This window comes from Nilaparvata lugens, chromosome X, assembly GCF_014356525.2.
Source record: "Nilaparvata lugens isolate BPH chromosome X, ASM1435652v1, whole genome shotgun sequence".
Taxonomy (NCBI): Eukaryota; Metazoa; Arthropoda; class Insecta; order Hemiptera; family Delphacidae; genus Nilaparvata; species Nilaparvata lugens.
Window position 1 is genome coordinate 4,942,577 of NC_052518.1, and position 21,388 is coordinate 4,963,964.

The 21,388-nt window shown below is 34.8% G+C and overlaps 1 protein-coding gene across 3 annotated transcripts in view; it reads left to right on the top strand.

Moving 5' to 3' along the window:
* Positions 1–21,388, top strand: part of LOC111044482 — a 114,800-nt gene that overhangs the window by 78,332 nt on the left and 15,080 nt on the right. Inside the window, exons 17-21 of one of the 3 annotated variants that reach the window (XM_039442276.1) lie at positions 4,655–4,831; positions 10,217–10,389; positions 12,391–12,583; positions 14,686–14,849; positions 20,141–20,407. In XM_039442276.1, the coding sequence (XP_039298210.1) occupies positions 4,655–4,831; positions 10,217–10,389; positions 12,391–12,583; positions 14,686–14,849; positions 20,141–20,407 (974 nt within the window). The remainder of the gene's footprint in view (positions 1–4,654; positions 4,832–10,216; positions 10,390–12,390; positions 12,584–14,685; positions 14,850–20,140; positions 20,408–21,388) is intronic. The other 2 variants (XM_039442277.1, XM_039442278.1) reach the window with 2 other exon arrangements.

Here is a 21,388-nt window from a genome sequence, read left to right on the forward strand (position 1 = left end):
AGGGTGATTTTTAATGGTTCAAAGTTCGTCTTTTAGCATGTATATTCTACTTATTCTAATATTTTGAAATTATAATTGAAATGTCCATACCATATGTTAATATAGAACTATAAACAGTTGTTCTGGTAACTAAATTAAAACTTTTGACAGGTTGGCATTAAGTTGAGTTGACTTTGTTAGGTTGGCACCAAGTTGAAGATTGAAATGCATTTATCCAGGACCTCTTAAATACCAATTTATCCAGTACCTCCTAAATACCCATTTAGGAGGTCCTGATTTATCGCGGAAAAAATTATTGGGTACTGCTACTTCAATCAGAGCTATTCCTGGGAATATTATATTAAATGTTATATTTTTATCATATGTTAGGACGATCTAGTCGGGGTCCAGACTAAACGTCTGGCTAAACGGATATGGCGATCGAAGCGACCCGATGTGGGCTTTGGCTTCCTCCACAATCTGCCTCCAAGCGTCTCTGTCTGCTGCCTTTCGCCTCCAACCTCTCACTCCCATCGCTCGCAAGTCTCTCTCCACATCCTGCATCCATCGAACCCTCGGCGTCCCTCTTTTTCTTACAGCTTCCAATTTCTTATATAGCATTCCTTTTTGCATTCATTCATCGGCCATTCTTTCAACATGTCCAAGCCACCCTATTCTTCTTGCCTTGACGAACCGGAGAATATTTCTACCTTGCAGGATGGCTTCTATTTCGGCATTCTTTCTTATTCTCCATGCACCATTTTCATGTACTTCATGTACATTTTAAAGGACCGTAGATCCTCCTAACCAGCTTCCTCTCGAACACCAGTAACGCTTTGCAGTCTTCTTGCAGGATCGTCCATGCTTCACATCCATATGTGACAACTGGTCTTATGAGCGTTCTGTGAATCTTCATTTTTGTGTTTCTAGTGAGGAGTTTTGACTTAGTACGCACGGTTGCCAAGCATTATCCTGCGTTTAATTTCCAAAGATATATTATTTCTACAGTCAATTTCCGTTCCTAAATATGTGAAACTTATAACCTTTTCAAATTAGATTTTAGATTAATTAGTTCTGCTCATTTCAAGATAATAATCAAACTCAGTTCATGATTGGTGAAGAACCGATAAAGTAATCTAGGAGAATCTACGAGAAAACCACTTACAATATAGATCTCCTATTCTCATTGTAGAGGGAATCATCTATTCTCGCTGGAGTAAACATAATTATTATCAAGTTATCTTACAAATGTAGTCTCCTGTGAGACTACATTGCACGACCAATGAATAATATTTATACTTGTATACTATTCTAGCTAATTAGTTTACAATTTATTATTCACATATGTGTATGCATAATATATACAGATGTATATTAGTGGAAGCAGTAATTAAATGCGCACTGAGGGTGTAGTATCGTTGGGACATAGTAACCCAGTACCTAGAGAGACTAAGCACTCTCCAGATGAAATTAATTATGCTCTTTCACTTGACGGGGGTTCAGTCTCGTCTTACCATGATTTAGTAGGTGTGTCCTGCCTAGTACACTATAGCATGAGGGACACGCTATAATGTCAGGGGAGAAAGATGGGAGAGCAGCGTTGATGATTCTCTGCCTTGGCACTGCCTTCTGTAGAAGATAGCTGATAGGGGTAAATCTGATTTAACATTAACTGTTCTTTGTTGATTGAAATAACCAATTATAAGCGATATATTTTCCAAGGATTTATTTTTAGATTTTTATAATTTACTAGCCGTCAGGCTCGCTTCGCTCGCCATATCCGTCTAGCCAGGTGGCTCCGCCCCCTGGACCCCCGACTGGATCGTCCAAGAATGAGATCAGCAGACTCGCTTCGCTCACCTGCATTTTTCATTTGAGCATTTCTATCATATGTTAGGACAATCCAGTCGGGAGTCCAGACTAAACGGATATGGCGAGCGAAGCGAGCCTGACGGCCAGTAATATAATATTCCCAGGATTGAAGTAGCAGTGCCCAATCAATTTTTCCGCGATAAATGCATTTAAATCTTCAACTTTGTGCCAACCTATCAAGTCAACTCAACTTAATTCCAACCTGACAAAATTATTAATTTAGTTGCCAGTTAACAACTGTTTCGAAGAGGTACTCTATCTATATTATAGTTCTATAGTAACATATGATATGGAAATTTCAATTATAATTAAGAGATTGGGAGAAGAAGAATATACATGCTAAAAGACGAACTTTAAACCCTTAAAAACAACCCTTAGAGTTAAATATTGCCAAAAGATCTCTTAGTGCGCCTCTAAAGGGCCAACTGAACATACCTACCAAATTTGAACGTTTTTGGTCCGGTAGATTTTTAGTTCTGCGAGTGAGTGAGTGAGTGAGTGAGTGAGTGAGTGAGTGAGTGAGTCAGTCAGTCAGTCAGTCAGTCAGTGAGTGACATTTCGCTTTTATATATATATATAGATTAAGATTAAATATTTTGTTAGTTAATTAATTATATTCGTACATTGTTGAAAAACCATCTGGCAAAGTTTCGGGAGCTAGAAAAAGATAGCGCTATCTGCTTTGTCGAATGATAGACAAGGATAGCAACACCAATTTTAATCAAATATTGCCAGTATAACGTGGACCTCACAACCAGGTGTTTGAACGTCATTAAGGCTTTGCAGTCTTCTTGCAGGATCGTCCATGCTTCACATCCATATGTGACAACTGGTCTTATGAGCGTTCTGTGAATCTTCATTTTTGTGTTTCTAGTGAGGAGTTTTGACTTAGTACGCACGGTTGCCAAGCATTATCCTGCGTTTAATTTCCAAAGATATATTATTTCTACAGTCAATTTCCGTTCCTAAATATGTGAAACTTATAACCTTTTCAAATTAGATTTTAGATTAATTAGTTCTGCTCATTTTATGATAATAATCAAACTCAGTTCATGATTGGTGAAGAACCGATAAAGTAATCTAGGAGAATCTACGAGAAAACCACTTACAATATAGATCTCCTATTCTCATTGTAGAGGGAATCATCTATTCTCGCTGGAGTAAACATAATTATCAAGTTATCTTAGAAATGTAGTCTCCTGTGAGAATAATACCGTACGTCCAATGCACGACCAATGAATAATATTTATACTTGTATACTATTCTAGCTAATTAGTTTACAATTTATTATTCACATATGTGTATGCATAATATTATACAGATGTATATTAGTGGAAGCAGTAATTAAATGCGCACTGAGGGTGTAGTATCGTTGGGACATAGTAAACCCAGTACCTAGAGAGACTAGAGCACTCTCCAGATGAAATTAATTATGCTCTTTCACTTGACGGGGGTTCAGTCTCGTCTTACCATGATTTAGTAGGAGGTGAGTCCTGCCTAGTACACTATAGCATGAGGGACACGTTATAATGTCAGGGGAGAAAGATGGGAGAGCAGCGTTGATGATTCTCTGCCTTGGCACTGCCTTCTGTAGAAGATAGCTGATAGGGGTAAATCTGATTTAACATCAACTGTTCTTTGTTGATTGAAATAACCAATTATAAGCAATATATTTTCCAAGGATTTATTTTTAGATTTTTATAATTTATTAAGATTAAATATTTTGTTAGTTAATTAATAATATTCGTACATTGTTGAAAAACCATCTGGCAAAGTTTCGGGAGCTAGAAAAGGATAGCGCTATCTGCTTTGTCGAATGTTAGACAAGGATAGCAACACCAGTTTTAATCAAATATTGCCAGTATAACGTGGACCTCACAACCAGGTGTTTGAACGTCATTAAGGTAATGAAGTAATTATTCTTAATTCAATACAAACTAAATTTATCATCGTAAGCTATAATGAGATCCACGTTATAATATTTGATTAACATTGATGTTGCTATCCTCGTCTATCATTCGACAAACCAGATAGTGCTATCCTTTTCCAGTTTCGCAACGTTGCCAAATCGTTTCTCAACAATGGATGGATATACCTAATTAACATAATATTTAAAAATGTATTATAAAGTCATTAAAAGATATAACCTTCTTGACGAATAAAATATTATAATAAATTCTGTGGCTTGGTGCAACAACTACCTATGTCAAAATATCAACTTTCTCACAAATCAGCTTGAAAGTTCACCTTGCATTTTCGAACTACAGCATTTCGATACGGAAATGCGAGTGCTAGAAGTGCACAAGTCGACATTGGTAGTTCTGGCACGGAGTATGAATGACAATCTAAAAACATATGTCTTCATTGGTAGATTTCGCACTCTGATAATGGTATAACAGTTATTTATAATTGAATGAAAAAAGACATAGTAAACCCTGAGTTTATCAGAGATTGACAATGGTGTAATAACCGAAACCGGTCTTTCTAATTATCAATAAATCAGTGGTTTTTTGACAATTTCTTAGTCTTTTTCATTCAATATGAATAATTACCACAATATCAACTTCTCGACTACACAAAAAGTTATTTATAATTTAGTTACTAAATCATGACATTGGTAGAATACATTTTATAACTTTTTATTGCTTCGAGATAGGACATTGGCACTTCTGGAACTGAAAATAATCGAATCTTTCTCCACTGACATTATAACGTGAACCTCACTATAGTTTATTGTAGATGGTTCCATGTTATCTATGTTATCCCAAAAAATTAATCTATTTAAATAATACAATTATTCATGGATCAGGTGCAGATGATGAACGACCCCTCAAATTCGTCGTAGATGGTGACCTGATAGTCAGGGAAGATTTGGAAATCATATACTATAATGATATCGATGTAGAGTCCAAATTGAAATCGGCTGCATACAACGATGAGGATTGTCATCTGGAACGGATACAGTTTAAAAACTTGGAAAGTGAGTACAATTTCTTCTACGTTTAATGTCTGTTACGTTCTGATTGATCAGATTCAATTAATTACCTTTCTACCATCAAATAAAGCTAGCTTCAAAACGATATCAAGAACATGCATGATAATTCTTCATTCAAACTGAAAACAAGATTTCAGAAAATCTAGTAATCGATGTAGAATAGTTATTTGTGCAACTAGTGCGCAAAGTGACAGTTTGCTGCACCGAAAGAAACGTTTACGCCCGAGCCGTAGGCGAGGGCGGAATGGTTTCTTGAGTGCAGCAGAGGAACTTTGCGCACGTATTTCACATTAAGTTTTTCCTACAGTTACCATTGGATATGAAAAGTGGGTAATTATGGGTAAAATTGCCTGAAATCCATCAAATAACTTAGTAGTGTTTGAATGGCGAGGCGGCTGTGTGGTGTGTGCTGTGGTGGCACTGTGCTGTTGCTGTCCTTGTTATAATATATAATGTAATAATTAGCGCGTTGTGCTTCGTTGCACCTCTGCTCACTATAGCAGCCACAGCAGTCACTGTTACCAACTTCATTTTGATTTTGCTGCACTGTTGCTCCATATAACCTACTAAGTATTTTGCGTTGCCATGTTGCAAATCTGGAGTGCAGAAAAATTTTTCCCGCACTAGAGCGGAAAAGTGATTCTTTGCGTTCTGTAATCAGTGCAGCAATGGCCACTTTTCAACGTAACTGTAGGAAAAGAAAATAGTATAGCACTCTACATGTTACACGTAAATTGTATAGCTTTCATTTATTCATTGGATAAAACAATACAATCTCGGGTGAACCACGAAATCATTAGAATAGCCTAATCATTTAGGCTGGAAGTGGCACTTTCCTAGAGATCTTGTAATAATTCTGAATGATTATTATTGGTGGCTCGTTGGAGTAAGTGCTAACGCGCCGGTCTAACAATCGAGAGAACCCGAGTTCAAATCTCGACCGGGGCGAAAATTTTTGATCACTGCACAATCACATAGATCAGGGGTCATTTTTATCCAAGGGCCACATTGTTAATTCTTGGGAGGCTTAGAGGGCCATAACAAGGATGTACGTGGAATTTGACTTGTGGGGACACACACGACGGGGGATTTAAGAGGTGAAAAATTATTATATTTCTATTAATAGTTATTTGTATATCTAGAGTGAAAAGTGCTGTTTTTTCTCCTTGAGGGAAAAGTTTGAAGCCGAGGGCAACAATTTTCCTGAGGGAGAAAAAACATTTTTCACTCGTGATATAAACAACATTTTTATAAAAACTGCTAATAAAATAATTTTTAAAAACGTATGTCACCAAACAATGTGTTACAACATAATCTAAAAAGTAAACAGAAACAGCTGGCTTGTAATCACAGTTCTCCTCCGACAGCACTATCTGTCGGCTAAAGTTGTAACAACAATGACAGCCACAACTACAGCCATGATGAAGTTCCCGTTTCAAATTTGATTAGTTAATAAGTAATATTCGTTGGCTGGTATTTTGAATAACATGGATTAAAAGAAAAAATATATAAATTTTTTCTAGTATAGTGATATGAAGTTTGTAATAATAATTTCAGCATACAAACATAAATTTTATATATCGATCAAATGTCTGGTTGAGGTATTGAATTTATTTGGTTTAATGACTACTCTATATGCTTCCTCATCTGAGCTTAGACCTTCTGACCTATTCCAAATGTACGTTTTTAAAATAGAGATGCTTCCCATGTTATTTGAATGGAGTCACTTTTACTCCCTAAGGAGTTTTTCTGTTTTTTAGTACCGAGAGCGAAAAAGTGACACTTTAGTATCATGTTTCAGGAAGTAAAGTAAGTACTTTTAACAGTAGGTGGAGGAAAAATAATATTAAGGATGTTTTAAGTAAGTTTAATTAAAACACAGGAAGAAGCAAACCAATTCATTTCATTTCAATACAAAGTCCAATTTATTGAGTGTAAAAAGGTCATAAGAAAACTTGACAATGCATGAATTTAGCAAGTTAAACAAAATAATAATAGTTTTTTTAAATAGTAATGAGACAAATTGACAATACACGAATTTACAAAATGTTACCAAGCTGAAAGAAAATACTTGAGAAGATTGTGTTTGTTTTCCACTTAAAATGTCCGCCCATTTAGGATTAAACTTTGTGGCTCCAATCATTAGAATTGATTTAAAATGTTCATCTGACAAGTAAGATCTGTATTTGGATTTAACAAACTTCATTTTTGAAAATGTCTGCTCACACTTATAGGTAGATCCAAAAAGCTGCTTGTTTACAGCTAATTTTACACTTATTAAGAAATGGATTGGCTAGTAAGAGAGAGTTCTGAACTCACAGTTGTCAAAAATGTGTATTAATATATATTTTTGAAAAATCTGTTGCAATAACTCTCAGCGGGCCGGACAAAATCTATCCGTAGAACCGTAGGTTGGAGAGCCCTGACATAGATAACGGCCACCCCGTCTTTTGAAGGAAACGATAAGCCGTCGGTCCCGTCTACCTAAAAAGTAATAGTCTATTAATCTCTCATCATCATCCCTCTCACTCATTACCCACGCACAAGCCTAACAGCTTATGTGGGCATCAATCGAAAAAATGAAAATAATTAATTTACAAGAAGTATCAATCTCAATGGTAAAGGGCTAGTGAAAACCTTGTCAAGGGGTAGATTTTCACTAGTAATCATCAATGATTATTCTGGGAGAGATGATGTGAGAGAAAAAAATGGGCGACTTTCTTAAATGAATAGTGGAAATAATATTATTCTCTCAAGAAAGAGAAGAAACGCTTTCATCTGAGAAAAATAACAGTGAATTTGTCTCATGTTTTATTGGAATAATGTGTAATTTCTATTCAGAATTTGTTTGTGATTCAAATAGTCTATGACAAATAAATATTTCTCACAATTATTTGAAGTGAAGAGTGGCTCTAAGTTCATGCATGTTATCTCTATACTTATAAAAGGCTAAGCCCAGACTGAAATCACACCACAGCCCAAACTACTGAGCCTAAAAACTTGAAATTTTGCACGATTGTTTATGGTAGCCTGAAAACATCCACTAAGAAAGGATTTTCAGAAATTTTCCCCCCTGAGGGAGCTGGGGCCCCCCCAAAATTTTGTACTTTTTAACCGCTCATTGCACAGCAAAGTCATAAGGAACTTTTTTGTTCAGCTACGAAAAAAAATTAGATCTATACAGAAAAATTTCGATCAGGAGCACAGGGGGGTCCAGGAGAGGGAATTTTTCGAAAATTTTGATGTAAAATCACACTACAGCTCAAACTAATTGTCCTACAGACTTGAAACTTTGCACAAATATTCTTCAAACATACTAGACGCGCACTAAGAACGGATTTTGAGATATTTTGCCTCTAAGGGTTTCAAAGGATGAAAAAGGATCCTATTAAGTAAGGTTATGAACATGGTAAGGTGAGTGCCATATGGAAATGAGATAATTTATTTATTGACATGTGATATTCTAACATATGTTGTAATCATTGGAACAACAAAATAATATTATAGAAATTCAAAAAAGAACATCTGTTCTATTATTGCTTTCTACCTGATTCCACTCGACCTCAATAATATTGTTCTGATAATTGATAAATATGTTTAATAATATTATTATTATTGATATAATAAAAGTGTTTTATTAATTAATTATTATCATTAATATAATAATAGTATTGTTTTGGTAATCAATAAATATTTTTATTTTCACAAACTCTGTATAATTTTTAATGGTGAATGTGAAACAGCTGCATCAAAGAAATTATCTCAAAAACATATGTTTAGGAAAACCATCGTTTTGAACTTCGTTTTCCTGATGCAATGTATAAGCCTGCACGTGGCATGTAGGTATTATTAATTTTTCAGCTAGAACAGTTTTTTGAGACTGCTAAATAAACGTCTACAGTTTTATCAATGCTGTATCGGCAATATGAAACGCATGCAGTTAATATGTCTTTAAATAAAGGTGTTGATATCTACATGATAATATTCTCTACCATTTTTATTTAATTAAAATTTCAAAATTATTCAAGCCTTGATAGAATGATTGACTCACTGTACAGTCAGTCGAAAATTTTAATATTGAAATGAGGGGTATTTTGGCAAGCTGAACAAAAAAGTAAGGTCCTATGCACCTTTTTGATATTATTTCTTCAAATGAAAAAAGAGTTTTGTGGGTTGTCAAAACTCCCCCTGAAAGAGAAATTTTATCCTATCTTTTAGTAAAATAACAATGATTTCTGCATTGAGTAACATCTATCTTGCCAACAAGAATCGAACTCTTTGTGAATTTAGATATGACCTACACTTTAGATTTATATAATTCTATTAATAAATTCATGGAAATTGAAGAACTTTTTCCAGTTAGTTGATGAAATTGATTATCAATAGAGAAAATGATTATAATTTTATCAATACAGAATTAGTTGAATAAATTGTCTATGTACTGAGTTCTTGGTCAACAATAATTCAATATTGGTATTTATCCAATCATTATTTTCTTCAGAAGTTATTCCATTTGAATTAGAAAATATTTATAAGCTCCTATCAATTTATCAGTTCAAAAAGTTCATGTAGTACCTACTATTGTGTTTGAGACACTTCTGGCGCTATCATAGTTTCACCACTATTCTGTTCCACAGTCCTATCTCTTGCAGTCGTTAACTATATCTATAATAATTATATAAAGTAAAGAGCTGGCTTATGCACGTACGGGATAGGAAAATTATGGTTGACGCATCATCACGTCTGAACTACTGGACTAATCAACTTGAAATTTTGCTTATAGATTCTTAATTAACCAAGGATGGTTATAGGCCTATTCTCAATTCTTCAAAATTTCATTACGTCAAGTTTTAAAATAGATCCTTGCGAAGCACGGGCTCTTGCTAGTAATAGATAGATGAATAGATAAAAACTATTTCCTATATTCTTATCCACCTGTAAATAATAATAATGTTGAGACTAATAAAAAGCTGTAGACTGTTGAAATTTACTGATAATAATATGACTAGCAAAGCCAGTTACACACACATCGATTTTTTGACATACGAATTTTCCGTTTTTATAAATTCTACGAGATTGAATGAAGATACTAAACCCACGATGTGTTCAGATACACATCATAGTTTGTCAAGTTTTTTTTTCAATCTAATAGAATTCATAAAGCCGGCAAAAAATCGAACGTACAAAAATCGATGTGTGTGTACGACGACTAACTTAGGTCTGAATACAAAGAGACGCCGTCCATCCAGGAAGCAGGTTAATTACAAAGGACAGAAGTATGTAAGTACGTGAATAAACTAGCATTCAACGTTTGTAAAATAGACTCCAGATATTCATTTATTGAGTTGTTTGATTTGATGTAAATTCCAGCGGACAACATAAATACTGGCTCATTAAATGGAGAGAGTGTTGAAAAGGGAATGAGTTTAATGCGACCTCATTTCAAAATCCACAGAGCCGAAATGTTTGATATCTCGAAACCACTTCATCTCCATCATGTAACTTACATGAATGACATCAACGTTCACGAACATCTACCAAAGGTATGTTCATCTTCATAGGCACACCTCTTGAGCTCATAAATATTATAGGGTCGGTTTCCGAGCTCGGGGTTTAGCTGAGTTCTAGACTTTAAACAGCTGCAGTCAGAAAATTGGCTTTCCAAAACGCAGTTTTTATGACAATCTTTTTTTTCATGTCTATAATTGGAAAAGTTTTTCCTTGACGAAATTAAACATTCCTGAATAATTCAAAATAGCTCAAACTTTACTCTATTTTCTCTTTATTTTATTTTGTCTTCAATTTTCTAGTTTTTCGAAATTTAATTTGAAAGTGACTGACTTTGAAAGTGAATTTAAAAGTGACTGACTACGACTACGTCCCGTTTAAGAAAGCCAATTTTCTGACTCCAGCTGTTTAAAGTGTAGAACTTAGCTGAATCCCGAGCTCGGAAACCGGTCCATAATATTCTAAAGGTGCGTACAGATATACGCGCCGCGAACATGAGCATTCACTTTTAATCAGCTGACTATATCTGTATTTTTACAAAAACGGTATAAGATATAGATATAAAAAGCTTGGCATCAGCTGATTAAAAGTGAATTGCTCATGTTCGCGGCGCGTATATCTGTACGCACCTTTACAGTTAAAATTGTTGTGTGTAATGTTATCACATTTTCGTTCACACACAAACACAAACTGTTTTTGTGAAAACTGGTTTTTAAATTGTAAATATTTATCTACATTCTTTTTCTTATTATCAATCCGATATTGTTAGTTTTTCTTCATCATTTGTTGTCTAACGGCTCTCAAGACCTTATTTGGAATACTGGGGCGTCTCAGCCAATGGCAGTAAAGCTCAGCCTTTATTGGTCAACTGCTAATGGCCAATCGTAGGGCTTCACCCAAACTAACCTGCTGCTCAATGTTTTAGCTTTTAATTTACTGGAGATTTATAAAGGTCAAACAATTTAAACTAGTATATTAGAAAAATATATACTAGTTTTAGTAGTTACACCTTTATCAATCTGTATCTGTGTAATATTTATTCACTCTATTAAAAAATAATAATTTATTGAAGACAATGTCTGAAAATCTAATTTTGATGTCAATTATTTATACATATATATTTTGTAATATTTATATTTATGTAATTTATTTATAAATATAAATATTTATACATTTTAGAACATCTTATTATCTTGAACTCTCATAATCCTCGTAACAACATAATTTACAATAAAGAAAGTTGAGAAGTCTTTAGTAACGTAGTAACGAAAAACGAAACAGCATGGGGGCTTGATAAACAGCTGTTTACATCTGTATATCAAATTGTATTGATAAATAGGTGGTTTGACAGCAGTGCTTAATTTCTGCCGGAACGCACCGGAACGGCGTTCCGGTACTTCCCGGGGCGACCGGAACGTACCGGAACGTACCGGAACGGCGTTCCGATACTTCCCAGGACGACCGGAACGTACCGGAACGCACCGGAACGGCGTTCCGGTACTTCCCAGGGCGACCGGAACGTACCGGAACGTAACGTAGTAGTATCAATACACAACATGTATTGTAGACAATATTGTAGACACAATAAAAAAAAAGTATATTATTTCATCTTTGAAGTTTGTTTTCATTCTCATTTATCTCCCTTCTTGAGGTTCTGGCAATTATCCTTTACCATCTAATTTGATCAAATCTGTGTTTGTTTCACGTTAAACTTAATTAACAATTGAAATAATCGAAAACAGACTTAAAACTGGGTTTCTAAGGCTAAATTTAGAAAAATTTTCCGGGGGTCCACCCCGATGACCCTTCCCTTGACGGGCCAGCCATAGTTCCGGCACCTGAAAATTTACAAATTAAGCACTGTTTGACAGTATTAAGTCGTGATCATTCAACATTGATGTCTATCATTACATCACCAAGGATGTAACAATCAAAACTAGTATCTCACATTGTTGGAATAAATCAGTGTTGGACAGTATCAAGTTATTTCCATTCATTAAAAAATTAAGACTGGAAACTCTAATCTATTATTTCAGGTCGTAAATATGTCTGGAAACACATTAATCAGGGGCAAGAAGATATTCAAATCTCTTCCAATTGTCGCAAATGATTTGCATACTGAAAGGATTAATGATGTAAATATGAAAGATATTTATAAAAACGCATTTTCAAGAAGCAAACAACAACATATCAAGCAGCCCACAAAAATCGTTAACCATTCCTCATTCCGTAAGTAGACTGTAAACCAATGAAGATTCATTGTTTGATTGGATTTTTGGGAAATATTGTTTTGTTAAATATTATGTTGTAATAGGAATGAATTATGAAGTACCATATACTACAGTGTATGTTAAATATCAACCATCTTTATTTCAATACATTCAAGACTAAAATGTTATGGAAGGCGTCTGTTTGACTGAGTCAACACCTCTCATGATTTCAGTGCCTCTGTTCAATATTTTCATATTTTTATCGGGAAGCTCAACTGATTTTCAAAAGTTGACTACCTTTTCAAGATTAGCATCTTCACGAAGAAGTTGTTGCTGTAATTGTCTCGAGTTCACTCCGAGTGCTATTAGTGCTTTCATCATTTTTATCTTCCTGGTCATTGAGGTTACAAGGTTTTATTAATCTTCTTAAATATGCTTAGAAACTATCAAATGGTTCATTAGGACTTTGTTTTCTGGTTAGCAATTTGTAGATGTCCATTTTCATGTTTTGTTTAGGCTTACAATATTTCTCCAAAACTTCAAGGATTGAGGTAACAGTTTCAATGTCGTTTCCCCTGATAATGTGTTGTACAATTTAAGTCCATCAGGTCCCAGTAAGTTTTTCAATCTCGCTACTTGTACTTCTCGAGATTTCTTTACAGTCTCGGTAAATTGTTACTTCTTCTTTGAAGTTGGCAAAATTATTTGCGATATCCCCAGGTGTAACTAGCATACCTGGTTTGTTGAATTCCATTTTCGGTATTGAGCTATCACTTTTCACTTGAACACTTGATAATCCAATTATTCTTGTTTCATTTTATTTTCGACTGTGCCGAAAATTTAGGTATTGAATAAATAGTACTCTTCATATCAACCATCTTTATTTTAATACATCCAAGACTAAACTGTTATTAAAGTCCTGGTAACTAGTGTATTGAAGCCATATGATAATAATAATTATCATATGTAACAGTGTACACATTATTTCCAATCTTGAAAATGTGAAGAAAGGTGAAGGGAATCTGGTACTGTACAATTTATAAGGACGGCATAAAATCGTACGTGTTAAGCCAGTACTAACTATCTTGTGAACTCTCCTGATGAAAATGTTCATGGTAGAGTAGACCCATGGTAGAGTACTGGTTTTTAATAGAGTAGAGTGGGATAGTACTCTACCACTTGCCTTCCCCACCACCGCTTCTCACTCCACTCTACCACTACTATGTAACTGAAAACAGTCTCGAGCTAGTAGAGTAGAGTCGTGTCGTAGGCTATCAAGTTTAAGAAGTATTGTTATTTATTAAAAAGTGTTAATTTATTAAAGGGTTAATGAGTGTTTAAGTGTTTTTTATTAAAAAGTATTGACATTTTAAGGTTAGTTCTGTCATAGAAAAATAATAGCGTAAGTAGATATCCCATGGTATAGGACGTTTATGTCGCAACTTTTACTGTTATCTCAAGCCGATAGTCCACTTAGTTCTTTCCCGTGAAGCTGTGTGACGCTCGTAGTCTCTCATACTGTGCCGTTCATACACTCTCATCCCAACAAAACAGTAAAAATCGACCATCATCGACAGTAATCGGTTTGAGATAACAGTAAAAGTTGCAACATAAACGCCCTATACCATGGGATATCTACTCACGCTATTGTTTCTCTACGCTAGTACTCTGCCATGACTCTACCATGAAAGTTTTCATTGGGAGAGTTCACAAGATAGTCATTACTTTCCCAGGGAACTCTACCACCAACTCTACCAATGAAAATCAGGCGTAAGTCCAGTAGCTACAAACACATAGATTTTCAAGCGCACGATTTTTTGCCATCCTTAAAAATTCTCTTAGTTCAAACAGTTAATGTCTGTCAAGTTCCTTTTAATCTGGTAGAATTCATAATTTTCTCCCTAATTGAAAATGTTCTGAGTTTCAATTGACTCTCTATCCGTTTCACATGGTAATTTCCAAGTAAGTGGAGTAGAGTCAGCTCAGTATGCCAGTTACTCGACCACTATCTCTACTAGTGAAAACCAGGCTTAACTGACTTTAGTGTTTCTACTTTTTCTAAAAACAGTTCTAAACTGCAACAGCTATAATAAAAACGTCTAATCTTTCTACTTTTTTCAGGAGCACTACACACAGAAGAGGTGAACGGAATTGATGCTTCTCGCTTGATTGATGTGTCCCAAGATGGAAACTCAGAGAATGGATCGATCACCCTTGACGCTGACCTGATATTCAAGAAGTTGTCAGTTGTAGGAAATGTTGAAGTCGCTGATTCATGCAAGATTGTAAGCAAGACAATGATTTCATATCAGTCACTTTCCAGATTCATAGATTCAGGTCCATATGAATAAAACCAGAGGAAATGCTCATGAGCAAGAAGCATGGAGCGTAAGGTTTTGCTCATGAGCAAAAGGTAGAAGCATAAGCATTAGCTCATTTCTATATGAATAAGCTTTACCTTATACTCTTACCTTATGCTCCTGAACTCTGGAGCAAATTCTCACGTATTTTAAAGATTATACATTAGTTGATTCGCCTTTGTGGCCTTACTTTGTTTTTATAGCTCACGTAAGCGCTAAATATGCAAGTTAGGAGACACCGCTTGTGTTTTCTATTTATGAATTGAGTTCTAGGTTAGTTGAGTTGAGAATTTTGAAATAATAGCTTGAAAAAATGTCATCTCTATAATAATCTTTAGCATATATTATAATAGCAATAGCCTTCTTATAATCGTCTACACTCTCAAATTCTTAAATGCCTATTTCCTATTCTGTGATGTGTTCTTTTTTCAAATGAGTTTTGAATGTTATTTTGTAGTAAACAAAACCTAATATAAATAGATATGATGAAATTTCTTATGATGAGTTTTTTGTATGATCTTGGAGTTACAATATTGTTAACATGAGCTTTTAGTGAATGGAGAATTCCAAGTGAAATATTGGGCCATATGAATAAAGTTGAGCATTTGCTTCATTTTCTATGAATAAACGGATTTTCTTTATGTCGGATAGGTATATTTTGTATTTATCCTTTTGTAGGAATAATGTGATATATATCATGGTTGAATCTGAAAAGAGTTTTATAGTTTTCAACTATTGGCTGTGATCGTATCTGGAATAGTTTCCTCTTACTCACACGAATTAGTTGAGCCATTTTACTATGAGCAAAAGGTGAAAAGCTACTCCAGAGTAGACTCACCTTTTTTGAAGCATTTGCTTCAACAGTTGAGCAAATGCTCTAGTTTATTCATACAATTTTGAGCAAAAGCTTTTACTTTTGAGCAAATGCTCAAACTATTTTTTTGATGAGCATGAGCAAAAGGTTTTGCTCACGTTTATTCATAGAAAATGAAGCAAATGCTCCATATTTTAGAAGTATAAGCAAATGCTCAACTTTATTCATATGGCCCAATATTTCATTCGGAATTCTTCATTCACTAGAAGCTCATGCAAACAATATTAAACTATTTTTTTGATGAGCATGAGCAAAAGGTTTTGCTCACGTTTATTCATAGAAATTGAAGCAAATGCTCAACTTTATTCATATGGCCCAATATTTCACTTGGAATTCTCCATTCACTAAAAGCTCATGTTAACAATATTGTAACTCCAAGATCATACAAAAAACTCATCATAAGAAATTTCATCATATCTATTTATATTAGGTTTTGTTTACTATAAAATAACATTCAAAACTCATTTGAAAAAAGAACACTGGAAATGACATAAATTTCGAAACTAGTCGTGTGTAATGTAAATAAATATTACAAGGGTACTAGTTATATTCTATACTCATTGAACAATCAGGTGGACTTTTGTGAAACAGGACTTAACAGCTGATTAGTAGTATCGATTGTAACCGAAATCTACACCGCGACTTATAGGATCTGTTCGCACCTTTCAAATAATAATTATAGTGCGAACAGATTCACAAAAGTCTGTTAAATTTTAATCATGATCAAATCCCACGAGAACCAATCAGAGAAAGTTGTTTTGAAAAGAGGGCTATTCCGATTGGCTTCGTGGCATTGAATCGGGATTAGAAGTTGACAGACCTTTGTGCAACCGGGTTTCAATGACAAAAAGCATTTTTTTAAATGTCATCGTGATGAACGGAAATCGAGACAACCGTTCTGTTCATACACTTTCTTTACGATGTGTTTGTGTTACATGAAGGTCGATCGGAATCTCGACCTACACTGAGAGCTGAATATCGACCTGACTGTTGTGTTCGTATAGAGAGAGAAAAGATAGCATACGAAGATATGCCATGGTATAGGGCAGGGGGTTTATGTTACAATGTTTACTGTTTGCTCAAACCGATAGTCCTAGTAGTTGTTTTTGATGAAGCTGGTAGTCTCTAATTTTGTGCCGTTCTTACACTCTTAGCCTTAACTCACACTCACGCGACTCAGGTCGAGAAGAGACTCGACTCTAGTCGAGAGCATGTGTTTTCAAATGGTGACGTCGCGGAGACTAGTATCGACTGGTCTGAGTGTCACCATTTGGAAACACATGCTCTCGACTAGAGTCGAGTCTCTTCTCGACCTGAGTCGCATAAGTGTGAGTTGAGCCTTACACTCCCAACAACACACTAATAATAGACAGAAGTCGACAGTAAGCGGCTCTAGTTGACAAAAAGATCGAAAAGGATAGCGCTATCTGCTTTGTCGAATAATAGACAAGGATAGCAACACCATTGTTAATCAAATACTGTCATTATAACGTGGACCTCACAGTCGATCAGTAGGATTTCCGAGAATAAGGAGTTTTCCTTGTTCCTGAAGGCAGTAGGAAAGTAATTAGTAGTACTCATGGAGATATTCAGAAATAATCTTGTTTTCCTGAAAAGAAAGTCTAAGATATTTTTTTTCTACAACTGTGCTTAATACATAATTAGCTATTCTACAACTGCGCGTGAAGAAAGAATTTGCATACTCAATTCTCCTCGTGAAACAGCTTATTTCTGAGGAGAATCTACTTTTTTGCTCGCTTACTATCTGTGCATGCACAGTAGATTTTCTTTATGCTCGCAAATCATTTGCGCATGCGCAGAAGAGTTTCTTTACGCTTGCTAATCAGCTGATGATAAGCAGCTCGCCAAAAGACAAACCACTCTCGGTCAGATCTTAACCTAAAAAGTCGGTAATTGTACCGATTCTACAGCCATGATGGATATCAGTGTAGACAAATTATTATTAACTCCGCCAGATATAAGTTTTTTAACAGGTTTGTGCAGTTGTAGAAGAAATGTTGTATGTAATTTGCGCGTAATGCTTCTTTATCGCTCTTGCAAAATTATCACGCTCCGCTTCACGTCGCGTGTTTACTGTTTTGCGCGAGCGATAAAGTTGCGCATGACGCTCTTAATACACAAATAGCTATTTTCACCCTTTTATTCTGAAAAAGTCCTAATTAAGGAAATATTGTAAGGAAACATTGAGTGTAATATTTTTGTTTCCTATCCAGTTTCTCAACTGTCAAGATTCAAAATTCTCAGTTACTGTTGTTTTTAAGTGAAAAAGGACTAAATTTCAGAAAAGTGGAATCATAAACTCATTTTGGACTTTTAAATTATTATCTAAATCTGGGAGAGAAATAGTACAAGGAGTATTCTTAGTTTTTCTATCCCATTCAGTGCTTTATTGTGAAAATTAGAATAATAAATAAATGTCCCAATGTAAATTGTAAGCCTGAACCTTTGCATTCTTTCCTCTATTCTATGACTCTCATATAGTCAATTTATTTTTGCTGCTTTCTTATCATTCATAATTTATAATTCAATTAAACAATAAACTCGCATTTCTTCACCAGTGAGACATAATGAAGACATACTGAATACATAATTTAACTTTTCATCATGTCTCAGAGAGGACATTCTATACTCACATACTTTTCATTGAGAAAAGTTAAATATATTTTAAACTAGCGGGTAACCCGTGCTCCGCAAGGATCTGATTGAAAACTTGACAAACTGAAGTCTTTAGCTACTGAAATCTTGAAGAATTTAGAGTCTATAACATCCTCGGTAATTTAGGAATCAATATGCAAAATTCCATGGTAATCAGTCCAGTAGGTCAGACGTGATGATGCGTCATTCGTGAATTTCCTATCCCATACGTGTATAAGCCAATCCAATGTTATAGATGTTACTTTATTTAATACATTCTATTCTCTTCACTATTCACCTGTTGAGTTACTCAAAAATTACTTTTTCGGTAGAGAGTTACTGGAAAGGATACCCTGAGTATTCTTCCCAAAGAATGGCCATTGATATGTTCAAAGCTCAGCCAATATTTATGTAGATACAAAACAATATTATCTTACAGTAATAATTGCATTTCCCGTATAAAGGCCTACAGTTCAATAATTATTATTTCAGTTTATCAATGTCAATTCATCTAAGCCTTTGCTGTATTGTAAGGTGTTTTATTAAGTTTAAATGTTAGTATATACAGAGTGATTATAAAAGAACTTTACAACTCTGAAAGCACATAAATATTTATTGAAATTACTTACAGAATTGAGAAAGGTGTAATTTTGTTACAAAACACTTCAAGTTTAAGGTGTGGGTGTTATTTTGGTTTGATGTAACAGCCGTTGGTAATGCGACTTACATCCCACAGATGAAAGATTTCTTGCCTCACTCGTACCAGCATATTATGCTTAAGTTGTGCAACCGTAGCAATCCGATTTCGGAGGTCATTAAGATTGTCTGGTAGAGGCGGAACAGAAACCTTAATGAAATCCCACAGGAAGAAATCCATTGGTGTTAAATCCATCGCTCCAGTGAGCATGGTAGCCATGCAATTGGCCCTGCATGGTAAATCCAGCGAAGTTGGAAGCAGAATTCCAAAACTAAAACTTCTCCGTGGAAATGAGCTGGTGCACCGTCATGCTGAACAAGATTAACAAGTGTCCTTTTACTTTCAGCATGACGGTGCACCAACTCATTTCCATGGAGAAGTTTTGGATTTTCTAGACATTCGCTTTCAACTCCGCTGGATTGGCCGTGCAGGGCCAATTGCATGGCCACCTCGCCCACTGGATTTAACACTGATGGATTTCTTCCTGTGGGGTTTATTAAGGATAAGGTTTGTGTTCCACCTCTACCAGACAATCTTAATAACCTCCGAAATCGGATCACATTCGGGATCGCTGCGGTTGCACAAGTTACGCCTGATATGCTGGTACGAGTGTGGCAAGAAATCGACTATCGGTGGGATGTATGTCGCATTACCAACGGCTGTCACATCGAACCAAAATAACACCCACACCTTAAACTTGAAGTGTTTGTAACAAACTGACACCTTCCTCAACTCTGTAAGTAATTTCAATAAAATATTTATGTGCTTTCAAAGTTGTAAAGTTCTTTTATAATCACCCTGTATTGTAATATGCATAAATAAAGCATTCAACCAATCAAATCACTTTCCAAATTTTCTTTACTGAGGATTCATTATGTTCAATTGAGTATCTTAAGGACAATTTCAATTTACGGTTGAACCGTTTTAATTTTACTTGTCTGATCACTGATGTAAACTCAGCAACATGTTTCCTTTTAATTAACTTTTCAGAAGGATTCTACTGGCCAAATGCGTTTCCAGAACATGCATATTATTGGCAACGTTAGTTGGAGAAATGACGAAAACAATAAACCAAAAATTTGGACCATGTTGAAGAATGCTGTAACAGCAGACAAAACTAATAACATAACTGGAAAAGTAGTTTTCAACGGAGATGTAACAATGAAACAAGTGCGACATACAGATGACAAACTTATCAACAATATCAATCTCTCTCATATCATGAAAGATTCTTTGATGCTGAACAAGAACAATCAGGTAATGTAGAGATTATCCTTATCCTATTGATATTTTAATAGCAAGAATGAAGAATATTCCTTTTGAATTTAATCAATTAGCCACTCCAAGTTTCCAATCATCTGCATTTTTAGAATTCAATTTTCAATGTGATAGAACGAATCAATAATGATAAAATATATTGGGTTTGTTCAGATTTATCCAATTCTCACGTCCGACTTGATAATCTCGTTTATTGTTTATTCTATGATAGAAAGAAACTTGGAAAATTTATCACCAGACAACAATTCATCGCATGTAGCCTACGCATGTTGCTAGGGACTTCATTTTCGCTTTAATAAATAATTTTGGAACACAGGATTCTACGATTGGAATTAATGCCTCTCAACAATATTCATAATATAATTATCCAATTATCATGCAATGTAATAAATGAAGAAATAGTCTGAAATTGATTATTTGAATGATCTGTATTAGACTGTATTCCCATCCATTCATGTGTAATAACACGTGAAGTGTTTTTTATGTTTTCAATTCTGGTTTTTCCATCATGAACCGCGATTATCAATTCTCTTGCAGTATGGAATGAATTAGAAGCTGCTGAAAAAATTAATGGCTAGTCATTATTCATTTCATGCTATCAGAGAATTACCTCATTTGTGTGCGATCCGATTAATATTTTACGGGAAAGCGGGAATTTTCACGAAATAAACACAATAAACTGGTACCGTGAAATTTTTCATCTTGTTTCGTTTTTTTTCAATTAGCGAGCGAATTCTAATTGTTTGACTCGCTCAACCCACTCTGACTCAATTTCTGTTGTAATTTCGATTGAAAATATCGTACTTCCCTGAAAATTGAAAATTCTACTTTTCTGTGTAAGAGGGAAATATTGCAGGATTTCTACCAGAGTTCTGTTCAGTTTTAAAGAGATTAGATTGAATATTTTCTAGAGAAAATAATAAAATAATTCTGTATATAGAACTAGTAGTTCTGTGAACG